At 35.6% G+C, this 25,253-nt stretch overlaps 1 protein-coding gene across 11 annotated transcripts in view; it reads right to left on the bottom strand.

Annotated features, from left to right (window-relative positions):
* The window catches only part of LOC125666003 (RNA-binding motif, single-stranded-interacting protein 3-like), a 100,857-nt gene that overhangs the window by 35,365 nt on the left and 40,239 nt on the right, over window positions 1-25,253 (bottom strand). For 2 of the 11 annotated variants that reach the window (XM_048899071.2, XM_056151244.1), the window contains exon 1: window positions 6,568-12,465. The exons of 8 other annotated variants lie outside the window; for them this stretch is intronic. In XM_048899071.2, the coding sequence (XP_048755028.1) occupies window positions 6,568-6,600 (33 nt within the window). In that variant the 5' untranslated portion in view covers window positions 6,601-12,465. Of the gene's footprint in view, window positions 1-6,567; window positions 12,466-18,188; window positions 18,212-25,253 lie in introns of those variants that run through there. One more of the 11 variants, XM_048899073.2, reaches the window with a different exon arrangement.

Below are 25,253 nucleotides of genomic sequence, written 5' to 3'. Positions count from 1 at the left end.
CTAATTCTTCTGGAAACTTCACAAACAATATTTCTTTTTTTATAATTATTAACCTTGTGTACATTAAGCCCATGCAACACTGATTAGTGAAGGAGAGTTATATTACACACACACAGAGGCGATATTGTGTTCATGTGACATTGCATGTGTTAGGCGCCAGCCTAGCTCACAATTATTACACAGACTGATAAAACACAATTTTTTCATCGAATACTAGCAAGTACAAATAGATACTGTTATCTAAATATGTTTACACTGCCTTGACTGCTTGTTGTTGATTCACTTCACGGTGATTTCATATTGAAAGAATCAAATCCCCGCTTAAAGAAAGAGCAAAATGTCCTCTGTCCAAAAATCTAAATTTTATTCAGTTACCCCACAACTCCATATATTGCATGTAACATTCTGTGTTAAATTGTAGCTCAGTTACACCTATGGCAAGGTAAAATTCCATTGAATGAATAATTAATGCTATTTTAAGACAATATTTCATATCTTGATAACCATGCACCTGTTTAAATATGGAAACATAATGCTGTTAAACTTCATTGATTAATTAGAAATGCTAATATGATCCCATAATCTCTAATATATTCTGAACCATAGACCATCTTCAAATCCTCTGGATATCTGACACTTCTTGTCAGTTTTACTTTCAAACAGTTCAACATCCTCTCAGATCAAAAACAAGAATGCAAAATATTCTGACCTAAAACCAATCACTCAGGATATCAGGCAAATCTGCATGATCTCATTCAAGAGAAAGAGATGGTTTCAACCAATTTCACTAATCTGAACAATTACTCAGATGTCTCAGGCACCGAGGGCAAGTCAATACACTGGGAAGGAGGTTTACCCTCTGTAAGGACAGTAAAAACCGGCTTTATTGTGAAATCAGAGCCAATTCTTCTGCACATCCTTCTTTATCAATCACAGAAACCAATTGGTTGATAGTTCTCTTCAAAACAAAGAAATTCATCAACAGGCAATCAGTCTTCCTGTCACTTCCGAATAACCATTATGTGAATTTAATAGGTCTTTTGTCTCAGAAAAAAAAACTCGGGTCAACACATCTTCATGTCCTAACTTAATGATACCTCTTAGTACATAAAACTGACATTTTCAATACACAAAACAGTTGTCAGTTGCATTTTTACAAAAATCTACTAAATACTTTGTGTGTTGTAGCAAACAAACACACCTAACCCCTTTAGTGAAGGTAGGAGAGTTCCCCTGCCCAGGGCCTGTGGTTGGGGATTATCCCCCCTTCTTTAGTGAAGGTAGGACAGTTCCCCTGCCCAGTGCCTGTTGTAGCAAACAAACACACCTAACCCCTTTAGTGAAGGTAGGACAGTTCCCCTGCCCAGTGCCTGTGTTTGGGGATTATCCCCCCTTCTTTAGTGAAGGTAGGACAGTTCCCCTGCCCAGTGCCTGTGGTTGGGGATTATCCCCCCCCCCCCCCCCTTCTTTAGTGAAGGTAGGACAGTTCCCCTGCCCAGTGCCTGTATTTGGGGATTATCCCCCCCCCTTCTTTAGTGAAGGTAGGACAGTTCCCCTGCCCAGTGCCTGTGTTTGGGGATTATCTCCCCTTCTTTAGTGAATGTAGGAGAAGTTCCCCTGCCCAGTGCCTGTGGTTGGGGATTATCCCCCCCTTCTTCAGTGAAGGTAGGACAGTTCCCCTGCCCAGTGCCTGTGTTTGGGGATTATCTCCCCTTCTTTAGTGAATGTAGGAGAAGTTCCCCTGCCCAGTGCCTGTGGATTATCCCCCCCTTCTTTAGTGAATGTAGGAGAGTTCCCCTGCCCAGTGCCTGTGTTTGGGGATTATCCCCTCTTGACATCCTTCCTGCCATTCAACACATGATGTGTGAAGATAATAGTTATACAAACATCTAACATATTTAACATATAAAAAAAACTTAATGTCAAGTGACAACTTACATTAACATGTTTGTTAAATTAGAAAGGTGGAAATTTCTCCCTAATGCTCAACTAATCATACAAGCTGGTAAACTTCATCTTTAGGGGAAAATATCACACATTCAAGCACATTACCATAAACTCAATTTTTCTCTCATTTCCTCATACAAAAATATAACACCTAAATCCTTGTCCATCCAGTGTATAGTGATAAGTACTGAGAGGAGGGGGGAGGGGTGCAGAACAAAATTGTCAGTGAAACCTCCCTAGTTTAATAAAGAAACATCACTAAGACAATGATTCCATTATAATATGGTTATTCAACCTAAATTTCTACATTACAAAACAAGAAATTAAATGTACCTCACCGACTAGAACCTGATTAAAATCCAAAATACCTGTTAGTTATAGGATGACTGTCCACTCCTGACACTGTTTAGGTCATTTATTTCAGAATAACTTGTACCAGGACGCACACTGAGCAAGCCTTTACTGAGAACCGTCACACTGTTAATCCCCTGGACTGCTGGAAGTTCGATATATAGACAGAATCAGCTAGAAAATCGGCAGATGATCCTAAACACACTCTACTTTCCAGTAGAGAGGTTTAAATCTCTAGTGGGCTACTCAAAGTCACCCACTTAGAAAAAATGGGAAGGGAATACAAAATTAAAGTGCCTCGATTGACAGCATGGCCATTGTGTAATAAAAAAGCTCAACTGAATTTACTCCAGTTTTAAATATCACACTAAGTGCCTTTCAGCTTCGATGATTTTTAATTTGTAATATAGATTTAAGATAAATTCAATATATATGCAGAATGTTTACGGATCATTCCTTACAACAGGCAACATTCAGAGTAAACAACATCTCTGATGCATGTTCAACTTTGTGTAAACAAAAGTTACTAGTGTACAATATTTCTTTATGGACAATTCAACATTCACTGTTTCAATTTAAAAAATTATAGAGGAAAGGATGGGTTAACACAAACGATTTTGTGTAAGGGTGTAAGCCATCACACAATGAACAGGCAGAAGAAATTGACCTCTTCCAATTTCCAAAACTGATACAAAAACTCCCAGTTATACTATACCAGATATACTAATCATGAAAATGACAACCCCCCACCCACCCACCCCAAAAAATATCAGTCAATATCACAAAAACACACAAAAATTCTTTAACACCAATTAGGACTATCCCTGCTTCAAAGAAATCTTTCAAAAGTTTTAAAACCCACAAATAAGTTAATTGTCAACCTGTTGCATGCCAGTAATTTGACTAAGTTTCTTTCACTCAGTACATGTTATGAGCCAATTTCAGGCCAATTTGTCATTATAGGAATACCAAACGTATGAATACTGAATGTATGCATACATGCGTTGTGTATCTGCGTGGTACTGTACTGTGTAATTACATGTATGTGTGTGTATGCATATATATATGTTTATATGATATCCTGTATTCATAATGAATGTTATTGCATGGTTTATTTTAAAAACATCTCATTTTCTGTTTCAAACAAATCATTACCCCCCCCCCCCCCCCCCAATTAACAAACAAATCCACTATTAAATTTCGGTGTAGCCCCTTCATTAAATGTAAACATGTTATTATTTGTCTACAATCTTTTAATAAGCTTCTGTATTGATCAAACACACAGTGAAAATAAAACTGAGGTATATATTGCCAACTTTTAGTGCAAAAGGAGCTGTGATATTCTTAAGTAAACACTGAATATTTAAAACACCAATAGTCAATCAAACAAAAGCCACATTCTTCACTTCAAAATGCTTAAAATATGATGTCACTTATTTTCTAAGCTTATTAATGGAGTTTGGAGGATGAGGTTTAGCTTGGTTTATAACATGCAAGACGAACTTTAAATCATGATCACATTATAGTCCAATTAGTAAAAATACTTTGTACCTTAAAAATCCAAAAGCCTACACATTTTGATATGTACCATGGCTTATCATGGTTCTATATGAAATTCACAGTGCTACACATTCTGATATACCATGGCTCTATATGAACTTCACAGTGCTACACATTCTGATATGTACCATGGCTTATCAATGGCTCTATATGAAATTCACGGTGCTACACATTCTGATATACCATGGCTCTATATGAAATTCACAGTGCAGTGTAATAATCTGTTGCAGACATTATTATCAGCCAATTTACATTAGAAAGATAAACAGCAAAGTACATAACCTGCCTGCATCCATACTCATGTCACATGAACAGCAGTTTGATACTGCCCATCCTCTGTACAGTCAACAGAGGTGTGCATCTTTGAAGGGGGGGGGGGGTGGAGTTTTATAAAAACCTTCATTTTCTTCAACTTTAAAGAAGATCATTAACAAAATGTAATTTGAAAAATACAACACTGCAAACAAACGGCGTATTGAACACGCTCTTGTAAAGGAGAATGTTATTCCATTGTACAGAGATTTGTAAGACTCACACATCCCTGGCTACAGTAACAGAGATTTGTATCCCCTGAAACACATCTGTCTCCAAGGTAAAGTGCTATTAAGAAAATCTGTTGCATTTGCCTTTGGGATCAAGTCAAGCAGGCATTTTTGATGATATCCTGTCATACAGACTAAGGCATTGATTTCTGATGAGAGTCCAGCTCTCCCTATTCAAACTGTTGGCCCAGAATCCATAACCAGACAATAATTACCTAACATTTGTCTACTAAGTGTTCTGGAGATTACAAATTCCAAGTAATCGAGAACTAGCTTTACTCCGGCTTTTCTCTGATTTTTTCCCTCCCCTGAAATGAGTTTTTCCCTGCAGGATTCTGCATTCTGTCATCTTGATGTTAAGTTTTTTCCCCCCTGTCATTATCAATGCCGTAAATACTATGAATCTCTCTTGAACTGGTGTTCATTCAACAGTTATCCCGACCTCACTACATTTGGGCTTGCATCTACACTTAAGTATTCAATGAAATGAAGAGAAATTTCATTACATCAGTTTAATCCCTTCACTGAATCCACACATATCCCCCCCCCCCCCCCCAAGTTTTAGGATTATAATACTTATACTTTAAGTCATGATCAAACTTGCAAAGATTTGTAAAGGTGGGAGTCCTCTGGCATCCATAAAAAGTCATTTAGACTAGCAAAATCAGGGCTCAAGTCTGCTTTATGATAGGTTATCTTCAATTTTCATCTGGATGTCAAAAGTCATAAAAATTGAACAAATCCGACACATCCGCAAAAGCCTGTTTCTAACTTGCTAGGTATATCTAGCACTTGCCATTTGAAATGTTTGGAAAACAAACAGATAGATACAATTTGTTTATTTATAGACTTAGGGTGAGAAGACAGTTTTAACAGTTCAAGCCTGGCGATGATCCAGGTTAATTAGATGTTTCTCTTTCCTCCAATCAGTTCTTTCAAAGCAACAGAGGTGTAGCATTACAACTGAACGTTAAACACTTTGAAGAGTATGAATAATGCAGACACCTGTGTGAATTAGATTAAAGTATAAACTTTACCTTGTGTAAGGTTATAGTACACAGTGAAGGAGACTGCTTCTACTGGCTCCAATCTTATAAAGTAGCTCCTTTTTGTTTAAGTACAAAAGACTGTAAAGGTTGACAACCAGGTGACTATACTAAGAACCTGTCCTATACACTTACAAACAAGTTTAATTGCAAGTCCTATTTAACAAAGCTCATCATTTGTCACAAATGATCACATGTATATATAGATATATATTTGGCAGGTAGTTGATCAAGCCAGGCAAATCCTATCCAGGATCGGGCTGTAGGGGAACTGGCTTATCACTCCAACACAGGAAATGTGCTGAGTTAAACTGCATGCCTGCAGTATTTCAGCTAATTCATAACCTAAAAAATACCCAGGGCATCTGTTTCTGCTAATATCAAGGAGGTCAATTTTTCCTAGATTTGAAGCTGTGGAAAGGCTTTCAAAAGGCCTGGCGAGACTCATGAATTCGACGGAAACAGGTTTTCAGAGCATAAAAATCCCTAGAACACCTAGGTCAAAAGCTTCATTCAGGATCAGGGGGGAGGGGGGCAGATAAGTCAGTGATGTTTTATCAAGGGGGTTGCAGATGTAGAAGATAACCAAACTGATTAATATGGACAAGTAGAACCTGAAATAAACATGACATAAAAAACAAGGTCTGCAAATATCTACAAGCTCTGTAAGCACACGATAAGCAGTGTTCTCTGATCTGAAGATAAGATCTGTTCTATAGCACTCATCCTTTATGTGAAATATCCTCCCAGATACTGAAGAAATACTCATACCACCCCAATATAACATCCTGTAATTTGTGTCTAGTGTAAAAAAAAACCTGGTAGTTCAAGCTATATGCTAGAAACCTTTGATAGGGGTGATTAACCTACAACATCCTGTTTATAGCAGTTCCGATCCAAGGTCAAAGGTTAGCTTTCAGATTTTAGAGTATAGAGGGAATTAATTGTGAAAAAAATACTCTAAAAATCCACTACACCTGATAGGACTTAATTTAGCTTCACAGTGGTCCCTTAAAAGTTCCCAACTTTATAGTTTTCAACTGCTGGTAATGCTATAAACTCGTACAATCCCAGAGTGATAGTCCCTGAATTCATTTATTAAGGATTATAAAACTACTTACTTCTGTATCAGAGGGCGACTTCTCTTCAACCATTGTGGATTCCAATTCAATACTAATATAAGTACTTCCACTTATAAATGTAAAATGTTCTGCTTCACAAAGTTCAAATAACTGTTTCTACTATACAAATACACATGTAATATCCTCTTTGATATAACTAGGCTGAGAGGGGAAAAAACCCACAAAAAAAACAACAGATTAAGGACTGAAGTTAATGTGAAAAAAATAGTCACAACTCTTGAATGTTACTCTCCAACATGAAAATCTCTCCACAAGTCCACTTTTCATATACCGTGTTTCTATTCAGACAAAAAATGAGCACCTTTGTACATTTAGGATAGTACACGTGAAAAGAAAATCTACAGGAAAACGATGAGTGTTGGTGCAAACTTCTGACTATAAGAGGACTACAGTTAGTACCGGAGTGGTTTCCTGGGACAATTTCCTATTAATGTCACCAACAGCATCCGCAAAAGCTTCCGCAAAAACCTGAGTGACGTAGCTCCACATGTTGATGCAGGAGAACAACAAGGAATTGAGACACCTTAAAGCAAGTGGCAGAAGATCAGAGACTTACGCTGACAAGGAACCTGATCAGGACACACAGAGTGCATGGCCACTTGGGGATTATGGGAGGAAGTGACCGCTACGGTTGACAAGGTTCTGGTAACTAAGGATAAAGCACTCTTGATTTGTGGGCAGGATTTTGGTGGGTTTCTGTGAAGGAAGTGAATAGTTAGGACTGAGGATGCCATTGGTTTTATATCCTGTAGCTGTGCATACTCGTTAAGGATATGGACACTTCGTAATACATCCTGCATTCGCACTCTGACAGTTTGTCATTCAATAGTTATTTCCCTTTAAAGTCTTTGCTCTATTTTTTAAGTTCTTGGTTTTCCTTAAGCTTAATGAATGTGACATTTTAAAAATATTTTTTACAAACTGCAGGCAAAAATCATTCTGATGGACAACAGACTCATTATGTAATCTTCAGTATGTTGCAATCCCAAGAACCACTTAAAAATTATAATTTCCTTCTCTCTTTTTTTTTTTTTAAGTTTTGATTGATAAAAGCATCTTCACATGCCTAAGAAAAGTAAGTATCATGGGGTCTGTACAGAAAAAAATCAGAAGATTTCAAACGCAGATATAAAAGAAGAAATTCTGTCAAAAGAGAATTATTATTTATTCTAAAACCACCTCATCAGGAGAAAAAGAGTGTTTTATCAAAACTATAAACAATATCATGAATTATGCAAGAGCCCAATGTGAAAACATTATGACTATCAGATGAAACAGAAAAAGCTATTAGCAACATTGCCGTATGTATAAATGCTTTGGGAAATGATCCCCGAAGCAAAGCAAGGCACATTATACTTCGGGAACACTCTTGAAGAGTTTACCCAGTAGTCAAGCTTCAAGACAGTTCCTGCTTCAAATCAATTATTGCAATCAGTCACACAGATTCAATTCAAGTGCATTTAGAATACTGCAGAACCTCTTAATTATTTGAAAGGTTTTCAAGCAAAATTATAGTACCAAGAAATATACATAGGAGAACTCATTTTAAACTACTTTAAAAAAGGCAGATGTTTCACTGCAATGCATCATCTACATTGTATACACGAAAGGGTATTTGTTTTTGTTGCTAAGTACACATTGAAATGTGGATTTTTTCTGATCGGAAAAAAAGTTGTGTAAATTTGCAATGAAATGTAAACTTGACAAGGTTACCGGTACAAGCTGGAATGTGCAGCTGCTCATTCAACTTCTCATATTTACTGACAAAGTGACGGGCACATGATGCACCAATAACCTTCAGGCCTTTCTGGTTAAGAAATCATTAGTTTGATACATGGAACTGAACTACACTTTGTACCTCCTTCCAGCCTTTAGGCAGTAGTGACAAAGCTTGCAAATTGAAGTTTGATTAACTGATTGATACTACAGGCACAATAATTAAGCAGTGTTCAGATTCACACAATAATTAAGCTGTGTTCAGATTCACACAAGTGTTCAGTAACGGCGGTTAGTAGTAGCAGTTGACATGAAGCACATAATTCTTTTTCTGTAACTGCCAAATTGACTCAACATCTCCGGGGAGTGCGAGACATTCTTAACATCCCCACAAGAATACACACATATACTCAAAGTATAAACACACACACACCTCTCAAGTGGCCAATACACACATATACTCAAAAGTATAAACACACACACACACCTCAAGTAGCCACTGTTGCCACACATTCCCATCATAAAATGTTCTAAAACCCAGGGCCACAGTAAAGTTACTGGATGAATGCAATAAAGTATACATGTAAATAGGAGCTGCTCTTCAATCACAAACACTCAAGGGTTGGGTTTGGTGTGTAGAGCACAAAACAGTTTAAAACACTTCACAATCTAAAGTGCATTTCTTTCAGTCACATAATTAGGCAGTAGTCTTTATTTTCAACTTCAAGTCATGAAATGGGCTTGGTTACTTTTAAAACATTTTACCATAAAAGAAATTCAAACATATTGTGTCATCAATAGAAGAGAAAAAAACTTCGATACATTATGCATTTACAGGTAACAAAATAGGAAAGCTTCCCACACAAGAACAAAAATTCACAATGAAAGATCCCGTAGCCGTGTTACAAGCCCCTGTAATAGGGAGGGGGGCAATCAGTTATTTTGAAACCTTTACAACATAAAAACTGTCCTGGTAATCATGTGAATGACACCGATTCTTGTTGACAATAAAAACCATCCCTAATCGAACTTTTATGTTAGTGTGTGTGCGACCACTCAGTTGTCACATACAGGACTACAACCTTGTAAACAACCACATTCCTTTCTGTGTTTTGGCCCACCTACAACTGCACCACAATGGTAGGGCATATCCAAGGGGGCAAGTTTCAGTTTCACCCTGAACAAAATTTTCTCATGGATGGCAGGAAAAGTTGAATTCATCAGAGGATCATAATCGATCCATTCATGTATTACAAATTGATAAAGATAATGAAATCTTTACCAATCATAAAAGTTTATATAATTTGCTTCCATAGTTCTTGAGCAGCCATATAGCTCATATTTCTGTCTGCCTTAAATGTCAACCAGGAGGGAATTTTACAGAAAGGTGAAATTTGACAGCAATTGTATGGCATAATGGGCCAGCATTCTCTGGAGTGCATGGGGGAAAATGGATGAATATAAATAGATGGGAAGGCCCTCAATAAACGATTATTTTGCTGTATTGAATTTTCTCTTCAGAGAAATGATGGCAAGATAGGGGCTGTTGTTGATTGAGTGATACAGTGGGAAATGACATGCTTCATACCTCATAATCTCCCAGATAACAGATAGAAATCTCTTGTTAAACAGGTATATTTAAACTCCACAATAAATGCACTCTGACCCCTCCCAAAATGTCTATGTACACCATGAACAAGGCTTGTTATCAAATATTACATTCCATAGAAACTACAGACTCTCCTTTTGAACATATATACATTGGTATTCTACATAATCTGACATTTATTTTTGACACTATATGTTTTCAGGGGGGTCTTTTCTCAACCCTAGCTGTCTCTTCTTTTTACATGTGATGTTTAGGCAATGAACAAATTTCATAATCATTATGTCCTTAAATTATTCTTTCAAAACCTTGATATTATTCTTTAAAATATTCAGATTTCAAATAAAGTTTATCTCTTATACAGCATTCCACCTAAAAAGTCAATTTTGAAATGTTCACAAAAGATTACCACCTGTGTCATAATGAAATTCAAAGTATTAGCATTTTTTACAAGTCAATGACTCAAAATGAAATCTCCCCCCCCTGGACAATGACCTACTTCCAAACAGATTTAAACCAACAGGATAATCCATAATCCTCTGAACTGACTGACCACAAAAAGCCTAATGCATATATCAAAGCAATGAAAATTTCATAAACTTACCATAATATGGAAAGGCTAAAAATAGAGTATATGATATAAAGTCCCCCAGTGGATAAAAAGTGCGCCTATTCCCAGTGACTGTTGATTCACTAATACAAGCTCACCATGTGTTGTGCTATCATAGAGGGCCGATTCAATGAGTAACTCCAGATCATGTGACTTCACATATTTTCTCTGTATTGGTTTATAGGTCATGGGGAGCAGTCATTGCAGAGTTGTGGAGTGAGTGAAAAACACAACCATTTGTTGATACTGAGGTTTAAAAAAAAAAGAAGAATGTTTGATCAAATCTGTATATGGAGGTTAACAGAAATTAGTTTCGCTCAGTGAAAAGATGAGACATGGACCATTTGATACTGAGAGAAAACTAAAATGAGGATGCTCCATATTCTTTGATAAATGGTTATTTGATGCAAAGGGGTTACTTGTGGTCAGTGATTTAAAAATGGGGCACCCTGCAGGGTACCAACAAAAGCTCAAATTCTTTAGGATAAATACAAACAGCTTGAATGAACCTTCTCTAAACCTGTGCAGAACTCAATGTAAATATTTGACAACAAAGCCCACTAAACAAATATTAGCATGTTGTTAAGATGTTTGGTTAAATATATTTATTACCAGTTAGGTTACAACTTGTCCAGTCCATTCATTAATATGCTCCTGCATGCCTTAAATAATCAGTCATGTTATACTTAAAAAAAAAATTTTTATTAAAAATTTTTAAAATTAGAACTGTGATGCTTTTTGCCGGCAGATAATGCTATTTATTACTTAATGAAGTGCGTTATTATACATACTTCATGAAACGTATACTGGCCTGAAGTATTGCAGTTCATACCTTCATGTATATTTTCAACATTGAAATTTATTTTTCTATTTACATTCTATTCTCTCTGTCAGAATTTCCGGTCGCTAAAATACATATACAATCACAAAAAGTATACAATATTACAGAGAAAGAAATACATTATCAGACTGAGAAGAATCAGAGATTGTCGTTTATCACATGCAAACAAATTATCACATTAACGAAAAGTTGACATAATACATGTTTCTATGTCATCAGCTCTATACATACTTTAATCCCCCTCCTGCAGTTTTAAAGGTGTGTAAAAATTTCATTTCTCAATTTATTTTTTCTACCTATATACCCCCAGTAATCTGTATTTCACATGCACCTATATCTCTGTTCAATATTTGCAGAATGCACAGACAGTATTTACTTTAGTATCATAACACATTGTATAGCTTTCTCTGTACTAAATCAATCTTTCTGTAATATGTTACTAGCTGTCACCAGTGCAGGCCTCGGAGACATTTCAGGAATTTCACTCTCTAACTAGATACTTACATATCGCGCTGCTTCGTGTTGCTTTATTTTAAGTATGCATAATTGCTTAAAACACCTACAGTAGAGTTTTTACAAAGTCTGATTTAAAAACATATGATGGTTTAATTAATTTCTCTGCTAATGAAAAATCAACCTAGCTGATCCTGAGTAAATTAAATCTCTCTTTCTCTCTGGTTACAAGTACCTTCAGCTTGCTTATTTTGATCATCTCCTGAGAGGAAGTGCATACAATAAAATAACCTAGATAGAGACAGGTGTGTGTGTATGTGAAGACATCTGCAGGTCTATCGCAAGGTGTCCTGATTAAGATCTCTTGAACCAGTAGAAGATTATCTTCTAGCATAACCCCTTATATTCAACCTCAATAAAAAATATACTCAAAACCCTGTCTCCTTCCTCGATCAATTCCTGGGGTAAGGGGTCCCCCCCCCCCCTCCCCCCCCCCCCCCCCCCCCCCCCCCAATAATGGGAATAATAGTGTAATACAGAATACAACAAAGAGAATTTGATGTTTTAATTGCAGAAAATGAGTGAGTAAGAGTGAGAGAGAGGTGAAAGTGAGTGAGAGAGAGAGAGAGAGCGAGAGAAAGAATGTAAAAAAAAAAATCAATTAGAAGTTATATTAGTTCTACAGTATTGGGGGACCTCCTATTGAAACATATTTATCATAAATGAACAGCAAAGTGGTTTTTTATTGCATTTTAATTTTATTTCTAACTTGAAGGGAGATAATGCAGATCAGATCAGAATAAGCTCTTCAATTTCTAATCAGATGTTCTACTAAATGAGTTATTCATCCATTATAGCATCACACCCAACTGACTATCTAACTCAGCTGTCTGTCACGAGTATCAAACTCGGCTGTCTGTCATGACTATCTAACTCAGCTGTCTGTCACGAGTATCTAACTCAGCTGTCACTGTCATGAGTATCAAACTCGGCTGTCTGTCATGAGTATCAAACTCGGCTGTCACTGTCATGGGTATTTAACTTGGCTGTCACTGTCACGAGTATCAAACTCGGCTGTCTGACATGAGTATCTAACTCAGCTGTCTGTCACGGGTATTTAACTCGGCTGTCACTGTCACGAGTATCAAACTCGGCTGTCTGACATGAGTATCTAACTCAGCTGTCTGTCACGGGTATTTAACTCGGCTGTCACTGTCACGAGTATCAAACTCGGCTGACTGACATGAGTATCTAACTCAGCTGTCTGTCACGGGTATTTAACTCGGCTGTCACCGTCACGAGTATCAAACTCGGCTGTCTGACATGAGTATCTAACTCAGCTGTCTGTCACGGGTATTTAACTCGGCTGTCACCGTCACGAGTATCAAACTCGGCTGTCTGACATGAGTATCTAACTCAGCTGTCTGTCATGGGTATTTAACTCGGCTGTCACTGTCACGAGTATCAAACTCGGCTGTCTGACATGAGTATCTAACTCAGCTGTCTGTCATGGGTATTTAACTCGGCTGTCACTGTCACGAGTATCAAACTCGGCTGTCTGACATGAGTATCTAACTCAGCTGTCTGTCACGGGTATTTAACTCGGCTGTCACCATCACGAGTATCTAACTCAGCTGACTGCCATTATAAAATTCACAACACCCAATGTAACAAGAGAGATAACAATGCAACAAATTGGATTTGAACCCGGAGCCCCTGAAATCTGGACCCCTACCAACTGAGCCCCGACCACTGGTGATGACGCTTGACTGCCACACTTAACAAAATACATATAGATTCAGATCATTCTGCAACAGAAAAACTAAGAGCATTCAACACAACATTGTAGTGTTTGATGCGCTTGAATATGATATCTCTGACAATATCTTGTTATTGCTTTCTATGACCATAAGAAAGAAATCCCAACCCTCAAACATGTCCTTTTTCTAAGAGTTAAGAGCCCAGTGTCTTATTGATTTCATGTTGGAACACTGTTTCTTCTATGCTCTTTGATTTAATTGTGGAGATATAGAATAGGCTGGTCATTAAGGTATGCATTATGACTGGTGAACATAATAAAGCTCTCTGGAATTTCCAGTATAAAAGACAGTGAGGATTTTCATTTCCACATGGCTCTTCTGCTCCGACAGCTACAAACAAGGACAAGGGACAATGGACTTAATACGCCCAGCCTTTATGGAGGACAACTGTTCCTGGTCAATAAACCATAAATCACATTTTGTCCTCTCCGACTTCATTTAACTGGACTCATCAGGTATTCATCTTTCATAGTACCCACTACATTACTTCATTATAAACATGCAGATGCATTCATTGAAAAGACTCGAAAGTTGGTCTGTGGGTTTCTGAGAAAAGTTATACAAAAGAACACAGAATTCTTTTTTTTTTTTTTTTAAAAAGAGCAATATGAAAGAACATCCAAGTTAAATAGTTATACTCCAGGAGTCTCGAGTACCTGCAATAAATTAAAGCCATTCACTCTGTATTGAAAGGGGCCATGGTAATACAGAAACAGACATCAACCAATACGGTAGATCAACCCAGTCCCTTCGTAAAGACAACCAAAGAGCATATATATATATTCAAGTTTAACATCAGTCAAATCACTTATATCAAGTCTAAGCAAATCCAAGATATAAAACGTGACAAACCTACCTAGAAGACGGAGTCGATCTATAGATCCTACAAGCTCGGTAATTGATATCTAGCCAGTTAAGCCTTAAATTTATAATGAATAAACCTCTAACCTTATTTTACTTGTCAACTTCACTATGCCTATGTGTAAGGGGTCTTTTGATGGCTTGACTTCTGAAAAATTTCTTGGCCGATATGGAGTTCCTATATTTGTCCCTGGGACAATAATGGCACTTGAGATTTCAGCAATTCACCTGATATCTATCCTTTACCTGAACTTGACACGTATCTTTTCTGTCTTTTTTATGGCATGAAAAAAAAATCTAAGCCCGATTCTAACTTTGGGTATAATTGATTTTAAGCTTTCCAGGATTAGGTTGATCTGAAATGAAAATATTTCATGACTTGTTTCTCTCTGTTGAAGGATCAGAGAAAGTTTGTCTGAACAGGCCCCTTTAAGTCACTGGTAGAGTTGTAATGCATTTATAAGATGTAGGATGATCACGATAGACAATTATCTTTATTTTCTTGGATGGTTGTGCGATGCTGATGCCATTTACTTCAGAGGATAGAAATCTTTTGATGGAATACATTTGTATCAACTACTGAATCAAATGTTTACAGAACAAAGTGTTGAACTGAAATTCCGACTACAAGGATACATGTCACCAAAGCAGAGATACAAGTTCCATCTCATCTCCTCTTTTGTTTTTGATTTTTTATCTCAAATTGTTTTATGCAATTAAGTGATGACAAATGTGAAATATGGCCCTTAGCATGATGTAAATCAATCTTTTTTATCTGTGTGTGTTACATTATTAGAGGGATAATGTTTTAAAGTTTTATAAATAAGAAATAAATTGAGTTCTGGTTCATCATATATATTCATTACAAAAGAGTGTGAGGTTTCACATAAATATACCTGCTATATCATAGTTCGGAATAATTTCAAAGCACTGTTTAATGTTACCTGACTGCGATACTTTCAAACAAAATTTAGCATTTATATGATGAAATATTTACACAAAATAGAATAATATTCCAACCAGATATCATGCTATACATTAAAAATGGAAGTGTTGAAAAATCCGATTAACGCAATATTTTACATATAATTAATACTCAAATGAATTTCGCAAAGTCTCTAAAAAAAATCAAAAGACCATGTTTTATTTGTGTGTGTTACATTGATTTAATATGTCACCCACCCATCCCTTAGAGAAACATTCTAGAGATTTTTTACTCTCTTTTTTATTAACATTGAACTACGATTTCACCACATTAAATAATCGTGTTACATATACAGACAGAATCTACTGGTCAAATGTCCAATAGTAATTCAGCAATATATTGACCTTTTTACTGTGAATGATCAAATAAAATTGAACTGTTGTGTAATTAATGATAAAGTGAATGAAGATTGACTATCTTTGTATCTATCTTTATAAGCTGCAGCTAAGATATACCAAAGTTTTATAACGCATGGCACGTAATAAGTCTGTGAAACCAAAACCACAAACTATCAGCAAAACATCGATCTCTCTTTGATGGCCTACAACTATTGAATCCTGAAGGGCCCTCAAAATAGCTCTACCTGCAAGTATTGAATTTTGACTAACCCAGCCCTCAAGGGCCCTCGTAAGAGTATTGAATTCTAGATCTAACTCAGCCCTCAAGGACCCTCCTAAGAGCTGGCCCTGCAACTATTGAATTCTGGATCTAACCCAGCCCTCAAGGGCCCTCCTAAGAGCTGGCCCTGTAACTGTTGAATTCTGGATCTAACCCAGCCCTCAAGGGTCCTCATAAGAACTCTCCCTGCAACTATTGAATTCTGGATTGATCCCAGCCCTCAAGGGCCCTCGTAAGAGTATTGAATTCTGAATCTAATCAAGCCCTTAAGGGTCCTTATAAAAGCTGGCCCTGAAACTATTGAATTCTGGATCTAACCCAGCCCTCAAGGCCCCTCAAAAGAGCTCTCCCTGCAAGTATTGAATTCTGGATCTAACCCAGCCCTCCAGGGGCCTCAGAAGATCTGCATCTATTAAATTCTGAATCGTCTAAAGGGCCCTCATAAGAGCTGTGGCCCTGCAACTATTAAATTCTGAATCAAACTCCTGAAAAGCTGGCTTTGCTCTAGGTGGACAAGTGGTGCTGTTCAACCATAATTTGCACAGATGAACCACAGTCAATTGTTGAGAGGTGAAAAGAAATAAGGCTGAGAGAGAGGAGGGGGTAGAGAGGGTAGGGGGGGGGGGCACTTACAGATGTTTCATTTTGTCAGCAACTATTGAAAGAAAAAGAAAATGGGTTTCAGAGCACTGATACTTCTAAAGGAAATCACATGGCTGATGTATGTAGATCCTTCCAAACATCCTATTTGATAATATGCACATGAAATGTTAAGATGAGTAATATTGAGAGCTGGACCTATGGAAAGGTGAAGAAAACCTGTTCCATACCAATCGAATTCCTATTGATCAGCTCTCTCTACATCCAAATTTTATTGGCCTTCTGCTCACTCCAAGATAATGGCTAATTTTTTGAGATGATAGAATTTTTTCTTGGCTGTCAATTAATTAATTAGCCATGAATCCCAACCAATTCCTTTGGACAATGTTTTTGAATTGATTATCTTTAGCCTGACAAGAAGACAGAATTCAATTACCATGATTTCCCCATAATGATTACTAACAGCAATTCATTTGGTGAAAACCTCTCCAATTCTAGCATGATGTTCAGGTATAGAAAAAAAATATTGATAGTTTAATTCTTTAACAATGGTTTGCAATATCCATGAAAGAAATGCCCTGGTGCTATTTGTGACAAATTAACCTTTCAGGAAAATTGAATGTAAGGATATTTCATATATATTGGTGGGGGGTGGTGCCACAGTTATTGAATATTTATATCCTGCCCATACAGAATACCATAATTTGGATGTTTGCAAATGAACTATAATTAAGTCATTATCTGACTTGCTTCACTCTGTAAATAATGCTTTAGTCTAACTGAATATATTTTTCGTTTACAAATTTCTGCATATATCCTTCATTACATAGTTATATCTACTTCTCTGTATTGAACTTAACACATTAAACATATCTTATAAAACCCCAGGTGTGTGTATATACATGTATATACATATAAATAATTATCTGCTACAGTAGTAGTTTAGTGTAATATGGCAAGAATATAGTGTCAAACTCCATGTTATAGAAAAAATATTACATTTTTAAATATATGCATATATATTGGTACACATTCAACACTGGGTTAGAGGGGGAAAGTTGTGTTTCGTGTCATTAATACTTTTTCCATTCTTTCTCTGTGTAATGAATCTTTTTTAACTGAGGAAGTTAAAACTTCATTTACATGCTGGACTTCCAAACTGATAGATTTTTGCAAGCATGCATACAGAAAACAAAAATTCCAAACATTCAGCAACATTAACAGAGCAGTTCTATTTTATTCATGAACTTTTGGTTTACTTGATAATTCGTGACTGTAAACTAGTACTATAACTGAACGAACAAAATTCAAATTATCAGTTTTTAATTACCACATGCCCTAAATTACGATAAGATGTCTGGACAACAAAAAGTTATGCGTACTGCGTATCATATCTCACCTACATACTACGAAAATACAGAATACTTGAATAGAGTAATATACACCATATGTACGCTACATATAATCAAGCTCGCTCGTTCTGTACTCACCACGAACTGCATGTTGCTTTATCCTGGAATTGAAATGACAAATTTGCAGTGTTCCAAATGGAGACAGATTTGAAGTTAAGATAGGTTTGAAGGGTCAGGGGTTATGTAACTATGACAACATCCTGTAACTTGCCCAACTACCAGGACATATGAAGGGTGACATCCTCCTTGAGAGAGCAGACGTCATTTGTATCAATTCATTGTTTCATCCCCCCTGTTCATCTGATGATATCAGAAATCTTGAAACAACCGTATACATATCCTGATGTACAGGTTCATGAAGCAAACTACTGTAAAATGTTTAAAATATACAGAAATATATAATCTCCGTCCTCTCACAGTTAGAGAAAGCAGATAATGCAATGCAACTATTTCAGGTTCTTCTTCATTAAATGCTAGTAATTTTTAAATGGTAATAAGGAATCAATTTTGCTGGTAGAGATATTTACCTCATCAGCGAACTCTACCACCAGTTTACATTTTGCAGTACATTTCGCAATTCTGTTTGCTGTGAATTGTACAATTTGCTTTTGAAAGTAGATCTATAAAGTGGTATAGAGTGGCCTATGATATTTAGGCATGCACAGTCTTACTGTAATATATTTATCTGTACAGCCAGCAGACACCTCCCAACATTTAGTTTTTATAACAACTTCAATTTCACCAAAATAGTTACATGTATATGCATGTTCTGATCTGCCCATCCTAAACACCAGATCAGCATCATGAACATAACTATCATGTATTTTTTGTGCTATCCAAATCACTCACATTTTGAATGCATTTATTCAATATCACTTGTGGAAATTTTTTTGTGCTTTAATACAAAAAAACGTACCCGTCAGAGTTGATCAAAAGAATTCCTGGAGGGGAGTATAATAAACTCGAATTTATTCATATATGTTTGTCAAAATATCATTAGCGAAAAAAAGGGAAGTCTAGGCACAACTGCTAGGCATGAATGTTGCTCTTCACTGCCAAATGACAACTCCTGATCTGGCAGAGAGATCATACTCCCTCTATCTCCTAACAGAACAGAACCCACGTGTCACTGATGATCAAAGCGCCTATCTTCTGGCTGTGTAATAAATATTTTTTAACTTAATGGATAAAAGTGAATTCGTTTTTTTTGTTTTGTTTTTTTTAAAACCTGGTTGCTACTTGGAGTTTAGTTGCCAATGCTATCTTAATTTTAAGAAATTTTCTTCTACAATGGATGCCTTTGATGTTTAAAGGGAGATCATTTCTTAAAAGACTATACATATTAAATGAACTGCTAAACTTGTTTTTAATGCACAGAATTTTACCTATCTTCAGGTTTAACTTAGCAAACACAAATCCCCCTAGCTGTTGTCGGAAGATTTATTATTCAATCCAGGTATACTGGATTTCAGATAAGTGAACAGGTATAAAATATGGCTGTAATTTAAATTCCAATAATCAAGCGAGGTATTGAGTATCATATTTGGAGCCTGAGATATTTGACCTGTCGAATTCTGTCGTCGCTCTACAGCTTGGTGTAAATTCTACCCAGAAATAACCCAACGCTGTATAGGAGATATTGTAAACGTAAGCCTTCCCACCACAGATACAATCAGACTGGTGTAGATTCATATCATGGCAACCCCTCAACACTCGACAACAGTGATAATCGTTCACCCATAAACAGTTAGTCTATTATAATGATGGTCCTCAAAGTATGTATCTGAGGAATCTAAAGAAAACTGAAAATTTGGCCTGAACAATGCCTGCATTCTCTTCACAGACTGTACCTTTGGGATGTTTTACAGAGTTACTTCCCTTAGGTATTTTTTTGTTGATATTCTGCAATGATTGTCATTCAGGCATACAATATCTATATCCTCTGTCAGAGTGTCAATGGTTTAAATTGTTCATTTCTTTGTCTGTAGTTTACAGATTTAGTCAAAATATTTTAATCTTTACAAAAAAAAAATGCTTATACAGAAGATGGGCCCCTTTAAAACTTGTGAGAGTGGCATCCACTGATTAGCTGTTGAGATGGTGCCTCAGAGGGTATATCTTCTCAGTCCTCAACTGTAATTGGCAATGGTTTACAGTTTTTCAGAGCTATTGTTGAACAAAAATATGTATATGATGGCAAAACATTTTTCATCCATTAAACTCAATATTATGATATTTAAAAAAAACACCCCCAATAAATACATGGAAAGAGTATTAAACGAAGAAACACAACACACTGCCATTTGATCTTTCTGTCTGGTTTAAGGCTTTAGACGGGCTATCTATCAAAATAAATCGCAGTATTGAATTCAACATTGACACCCCAAAACATTTAAAATTTAATAGCTAGCACATTTTGACCACCTTGAAACTTAATATACCTCTGAAAAGGGGGCACAAATATATCAAGAATGACAAAAGGTATGGAGATTTGCAATGCAGTTGAATTCTGTAAATTTAACAGCTAGAGGGTATTTTCTTAAAAGTTTATTCATTCAGTAATTAAACCACAATAAATCATCCTTTTCAGACAAAACCTTATGATGTGTTGAAACACACCATAAGAACACAAGATTTCTTCAATTTCAATTAAATTAATGTATTTCAAGGTGTTTTGAGTTTGTTTTGTCTTCAGCTAATACTGGAAAAAAAAAAATGACACGCATTCTATAAATTTATATTCTAAATCATGATTGCATTCGGAGAATCCCATCGCTGAATATTTTTATCTCATTTTCGTAAGGATTCGATGAACACAAGTTGGAAAATAATAACTTTGCATGTGGTCAATTCAGCCATAAAATGGCAATGAATGAAAGGAAGCTAAGGCTCCTCTCACCTGTAAAAACTCAATTTGGTGGCTGCAAAGCTCTTGATCAATGATCAGGCATCGTAAAATCATAAAAAAAAAAAAAAATCACTTGGTCGCACAGGATGGAAAGCTGTAGTTATCGATCCTACATGAAATAATGTCTGCTGCCCATGTCCCTGTACTCGTGAAAGGTGGATAAATACTCAAAGAATTATCTTTTCTGTCTGTCAAACCAGTCTTGGTACTTTGACAATTTGGTAAACATTCTTACTATCCACTGGGAAAGACCACTCTACTACCAATACACAACTATCTCTATAATATAATTCTCAACATGAACTACAAAATTTGCACTGGTTGTAATTTTTATGGGAGTCTCCACCCTGATCCAGTTTCAATCTGATTTTCTAATTGGTCAGAACATTACTACACAGTGACTCAGCTTTGTCTGAATTACTAAAACAGTAAGAGCAACAGGTTTCCTGCATAACCAAGACTGCTCAAATAAGTCCAACTTATAACCTGCATGGTAAGTATTGCAAGGAGAGGCATCAAATTGCTAAAATCAAAGATAGGGTCAATTCATTCTAAACTTACACTGTATGAACAATCTCTTACAAAGGTTATAAAAGAAGTATGTGACTGAATTTAAATTTCAAACTCTGAACCACCATGATAACATATTATAAAATAAATTTACTCAAATTTGCATGTATTTTTTTAATAATTGGGCCAATCTATGGGGTACGGTATCATATTCATTCTCTCTCTCTCTCTCTCTCTCTCTCTCTCTCTCTCTCTCTCTCTCTCAAGTAAATCTAAAATATATTTTTAACAGAGTTTTATCTATTACTTTGTTGATGAATATAGGAACAACAAAACGTTATACATATATTTATTTATGAAACACCCCGTATAGAGTATCAAGCTTTAGCAAGAATTTCAAAAAATGCAGTGTAAAGACTTTCTATAAGTTTTCAAAAGAAAATTTTAAAATACCAAATGTTAAAAAAAAAAACCTTCTTAACAGAGTAAACAATTTTGAAGTTAAGTGTAAGGTGAATTGAATGATTAAATGCAAAATGAACCAGGCAAAATGTTTTTGACCAGATACGTTAAACAGATTGCCAAGAAGAAGCAGCGAGGAAGAGAAACCTATCATTATAGTCAATGATCCTAGTAGAGGTTATCAAGGAATCTTAGATCTAGAATTTCCTCTGTTCAACTTTCGGGTCCATTTTAAAGTTCAAAACACCAAGGAAACTATACAAAGAAATTTAAAACATTATTTCATGAGCACCATTGTTTGATTACAAAACCCTGACAATTCATTATTCTTCCTGATGGTCAAATAACTATAAGTTCCAGAAATTTCAATTTTCTCAAATTATAATAATCATTCTAACTTGGAGTTTCATGATAATTAATGTTCCATATTTTGCATATAACATAAAAAACGTGTCAACGTGAATTTAAAGTCCAAAAAAGAAACCATAGTGGAAACGAGTGTGTGTGTGTGTATATATATATATATATATATATATATATATATATATATACACATACACATATATATATATATAACACACCAGAGAAATTAATCTGATATGGATGGAAAATGGAGGATATGTACAGAAAATGGACAAGATATATATAATGATATATTGAATTTAAAAAATTCAAATTTACCCTAACATTTAGGTTAAAAATGCAGTTTTAGTACAAAGTAATCTACAGAAGAAAAACATTAAAACTCCTCCAAGACTCGAACATATGAACTACAGATCAGCGGTCGAGACGATAACCTATATTGTATTAAACTTCCCAGGCGAGAAGATTTAAAAGCAGTATACACGTATTGCTGATATTTATCATGTTTAAATTTCCATACAAGTTTCAAAAAGAAGTCAGCCATTATGACGACGTATTATTCCTCCCTTGAAAATCAAAAACATTTAATTTCGCAGAATTCTAAATATATAATATTATGAATGGTTTTAAAGAGGGTGACCTGGTTAGCACAAACACGATTCTTCTTCATTCAATGAATATATAATTATATACATACATTTACATAAACAAATGATCCTCACATATTTTAACAAATGTTTTCACTTGTTCGTTGAGAAAACATGAGAGTTTTGGTGACATTTTTCTATGAAGAGCCTAAGAGGTAGATCATTCCTTAAAATAGCTGCAGAGTGTCGGAAAGAATTAAAAAAAAATTCATTTTATGAAGTGCCATATACACCAGTCATCATTTCATTCAAAGTGAAACTTGATTAGTTACTGCATTGAAATTAACCAGAGGAAAGGAAGGAAGCCATATATATGCATGTACATAATGTATAGTTAAGTCGTGAAAGGAAAAAAATTACATTGCACAAATTTAACCCCAATATCAAGCTTTTCTGTGCACAACAGAGTCAAATATTCCTAACCTTTAGCTAGTAACTTATAGCTAGGATATCACTCTTCCCTCCAAACTTGATATGACACGCTCTATAAATCTTAACGCAAGATTAACCATGAAATATTTATGAAAAAACACTAGATTGTAAACTATGGAAATTCCTTCATGGAGTCATAAATATGGCACAAATATTGTTATTTGGCATAATTTCTTGCAATTATATAAGCCCTTTTTCTAAACTACATCCTTTGGGGAGTTGTAATGCACACTGCTATAAATTCAACACGAATAAATTTCATATGCGAAGAAAATTCATAATTTACATATTCAAGTTGTAAATGTATATCAAGCAATGCTAAAAATGTTAGAATGCACATTTGCATACCACTTCACAATAAATAAAAAAAAAGTCATTGTACTTTTCTTTTTAATTGAACTGGTTCCCATATCACCCTTAGTCTCAGTTTAATAATGATCATACACATTATACGATCTTTCCAAAATAGGTGGGGAAAAAACCTGCTAATGCAGAGGGCCATAATAATCGATGACTTAGTGGTCAACTTTAACATGTACAGTAGGATGTTCATGAAATTTTAAGACCTTAATGCACAGCATATACATGTATGTAATTATGAGAGTCCAGGGATCTATTTCAGTTAGGCTTCAGGGATATGAACCCATCAGGTGTCACAGGTAAACAGCTGACATTGTTAATTAATGAACAGCCAGACATTTACCTCAAAGTCCGTATCCATCACCATAATTCAGGGCTAAATATGATATTGTACAGAGGCTCCATCTTTTCAGTTAAATTCTCAACTGTACATGCACAATTCATATATTGTTAAATGCCATATGCTTAGTAAATTTTGAAGAAATTTATTTGTACATTAAATAATCAACAATCCTTAATTGCATGTGCAAGTGTTTTCTATAATATGGTACACTATGATCTAATTTATTTGTGTTCACAATGAAATGTCACGACTTTACAAAATCACTTCTGAATTTCTGCAAAATTCTTGATCTCCAGCAGATAGCTTAATTGGCCTAAAATGGCAAATCATAATATTGGTAAAAACATGATCACCCTCCCATCACCACCACATGGAGTCATAGAAATATTGTAAACTTGACATTGACCTTAATAAATGACCTTGAACAATAATAAAAAATTATCTTTCACCTTGACCTTGAAAGTTTGAAGTGTCTATCTAGCATTCATATTTAAAAGTTTAGACCAAGGTTTAAAGTTGCAGACAGAAAAAGAATCAGACACTGACATAATTTGCCCAAAGATTTGATTGCGGGTGGGAATATGTGCTGGCCTTGGTCACATACAGAAGCCCTCTACACAAAGTTTGGTTGGTTTAATCTATATGTTGCACATTCCCACTTCTAGACACTTATCTGGAAACCATACACAAAGGTTCCATTAAATACTCTCAGCATTTTAGCCTTCCTTAAATGGCAATTATCATTATCTAAGCAAGTTCACTATCTGTTTCACTCTCCTTGAGTGATCCCCCTCCCAATCCTATAATCTGGCCTTGTTGCTTATTTTGATATTTTTTCCAATAGATTCTACCTGAGCTTTTATTGAGCTATAAAAGCCTGCAATGTTGGAACTGCTTTAACTCAATTATGATGTCACATCTGCGTGCTTACATAACTGGATGATTGTGACATCATATTGTGTACAAATAATAATGGACCTAAACACTTCCATCTGTCACCAGAAATGTAAATGAATGTGTGCTTCTAGAATTAGAAGTGCATATATAAAGAATTTTAAAAAAAGAAATGTAATAAAAAGGTTCTATTGACTTAATATCGGGAAATATGCCCACCTTCG

This window comes from Ostrea edulis, chromosome 10 (genome assembly GCF_947568905.1).
Source record: "Ostrea edulis chromosome 10, xbOstEdul1.1, whole genome shotgun sequence".
In the NCBI taxonomy this organism is placed as follows: Eukaryota; Metazoa; Mollusca; class Bivalvia; order Ostreida; family Ostreidae; genus Ostrea; species Ostrea edulis.
The sequence above is the reverse complement of the archived record's forward strand: the minus strand, read 5'-3'. Positions and strand labels throughout refer to the sequence as shown.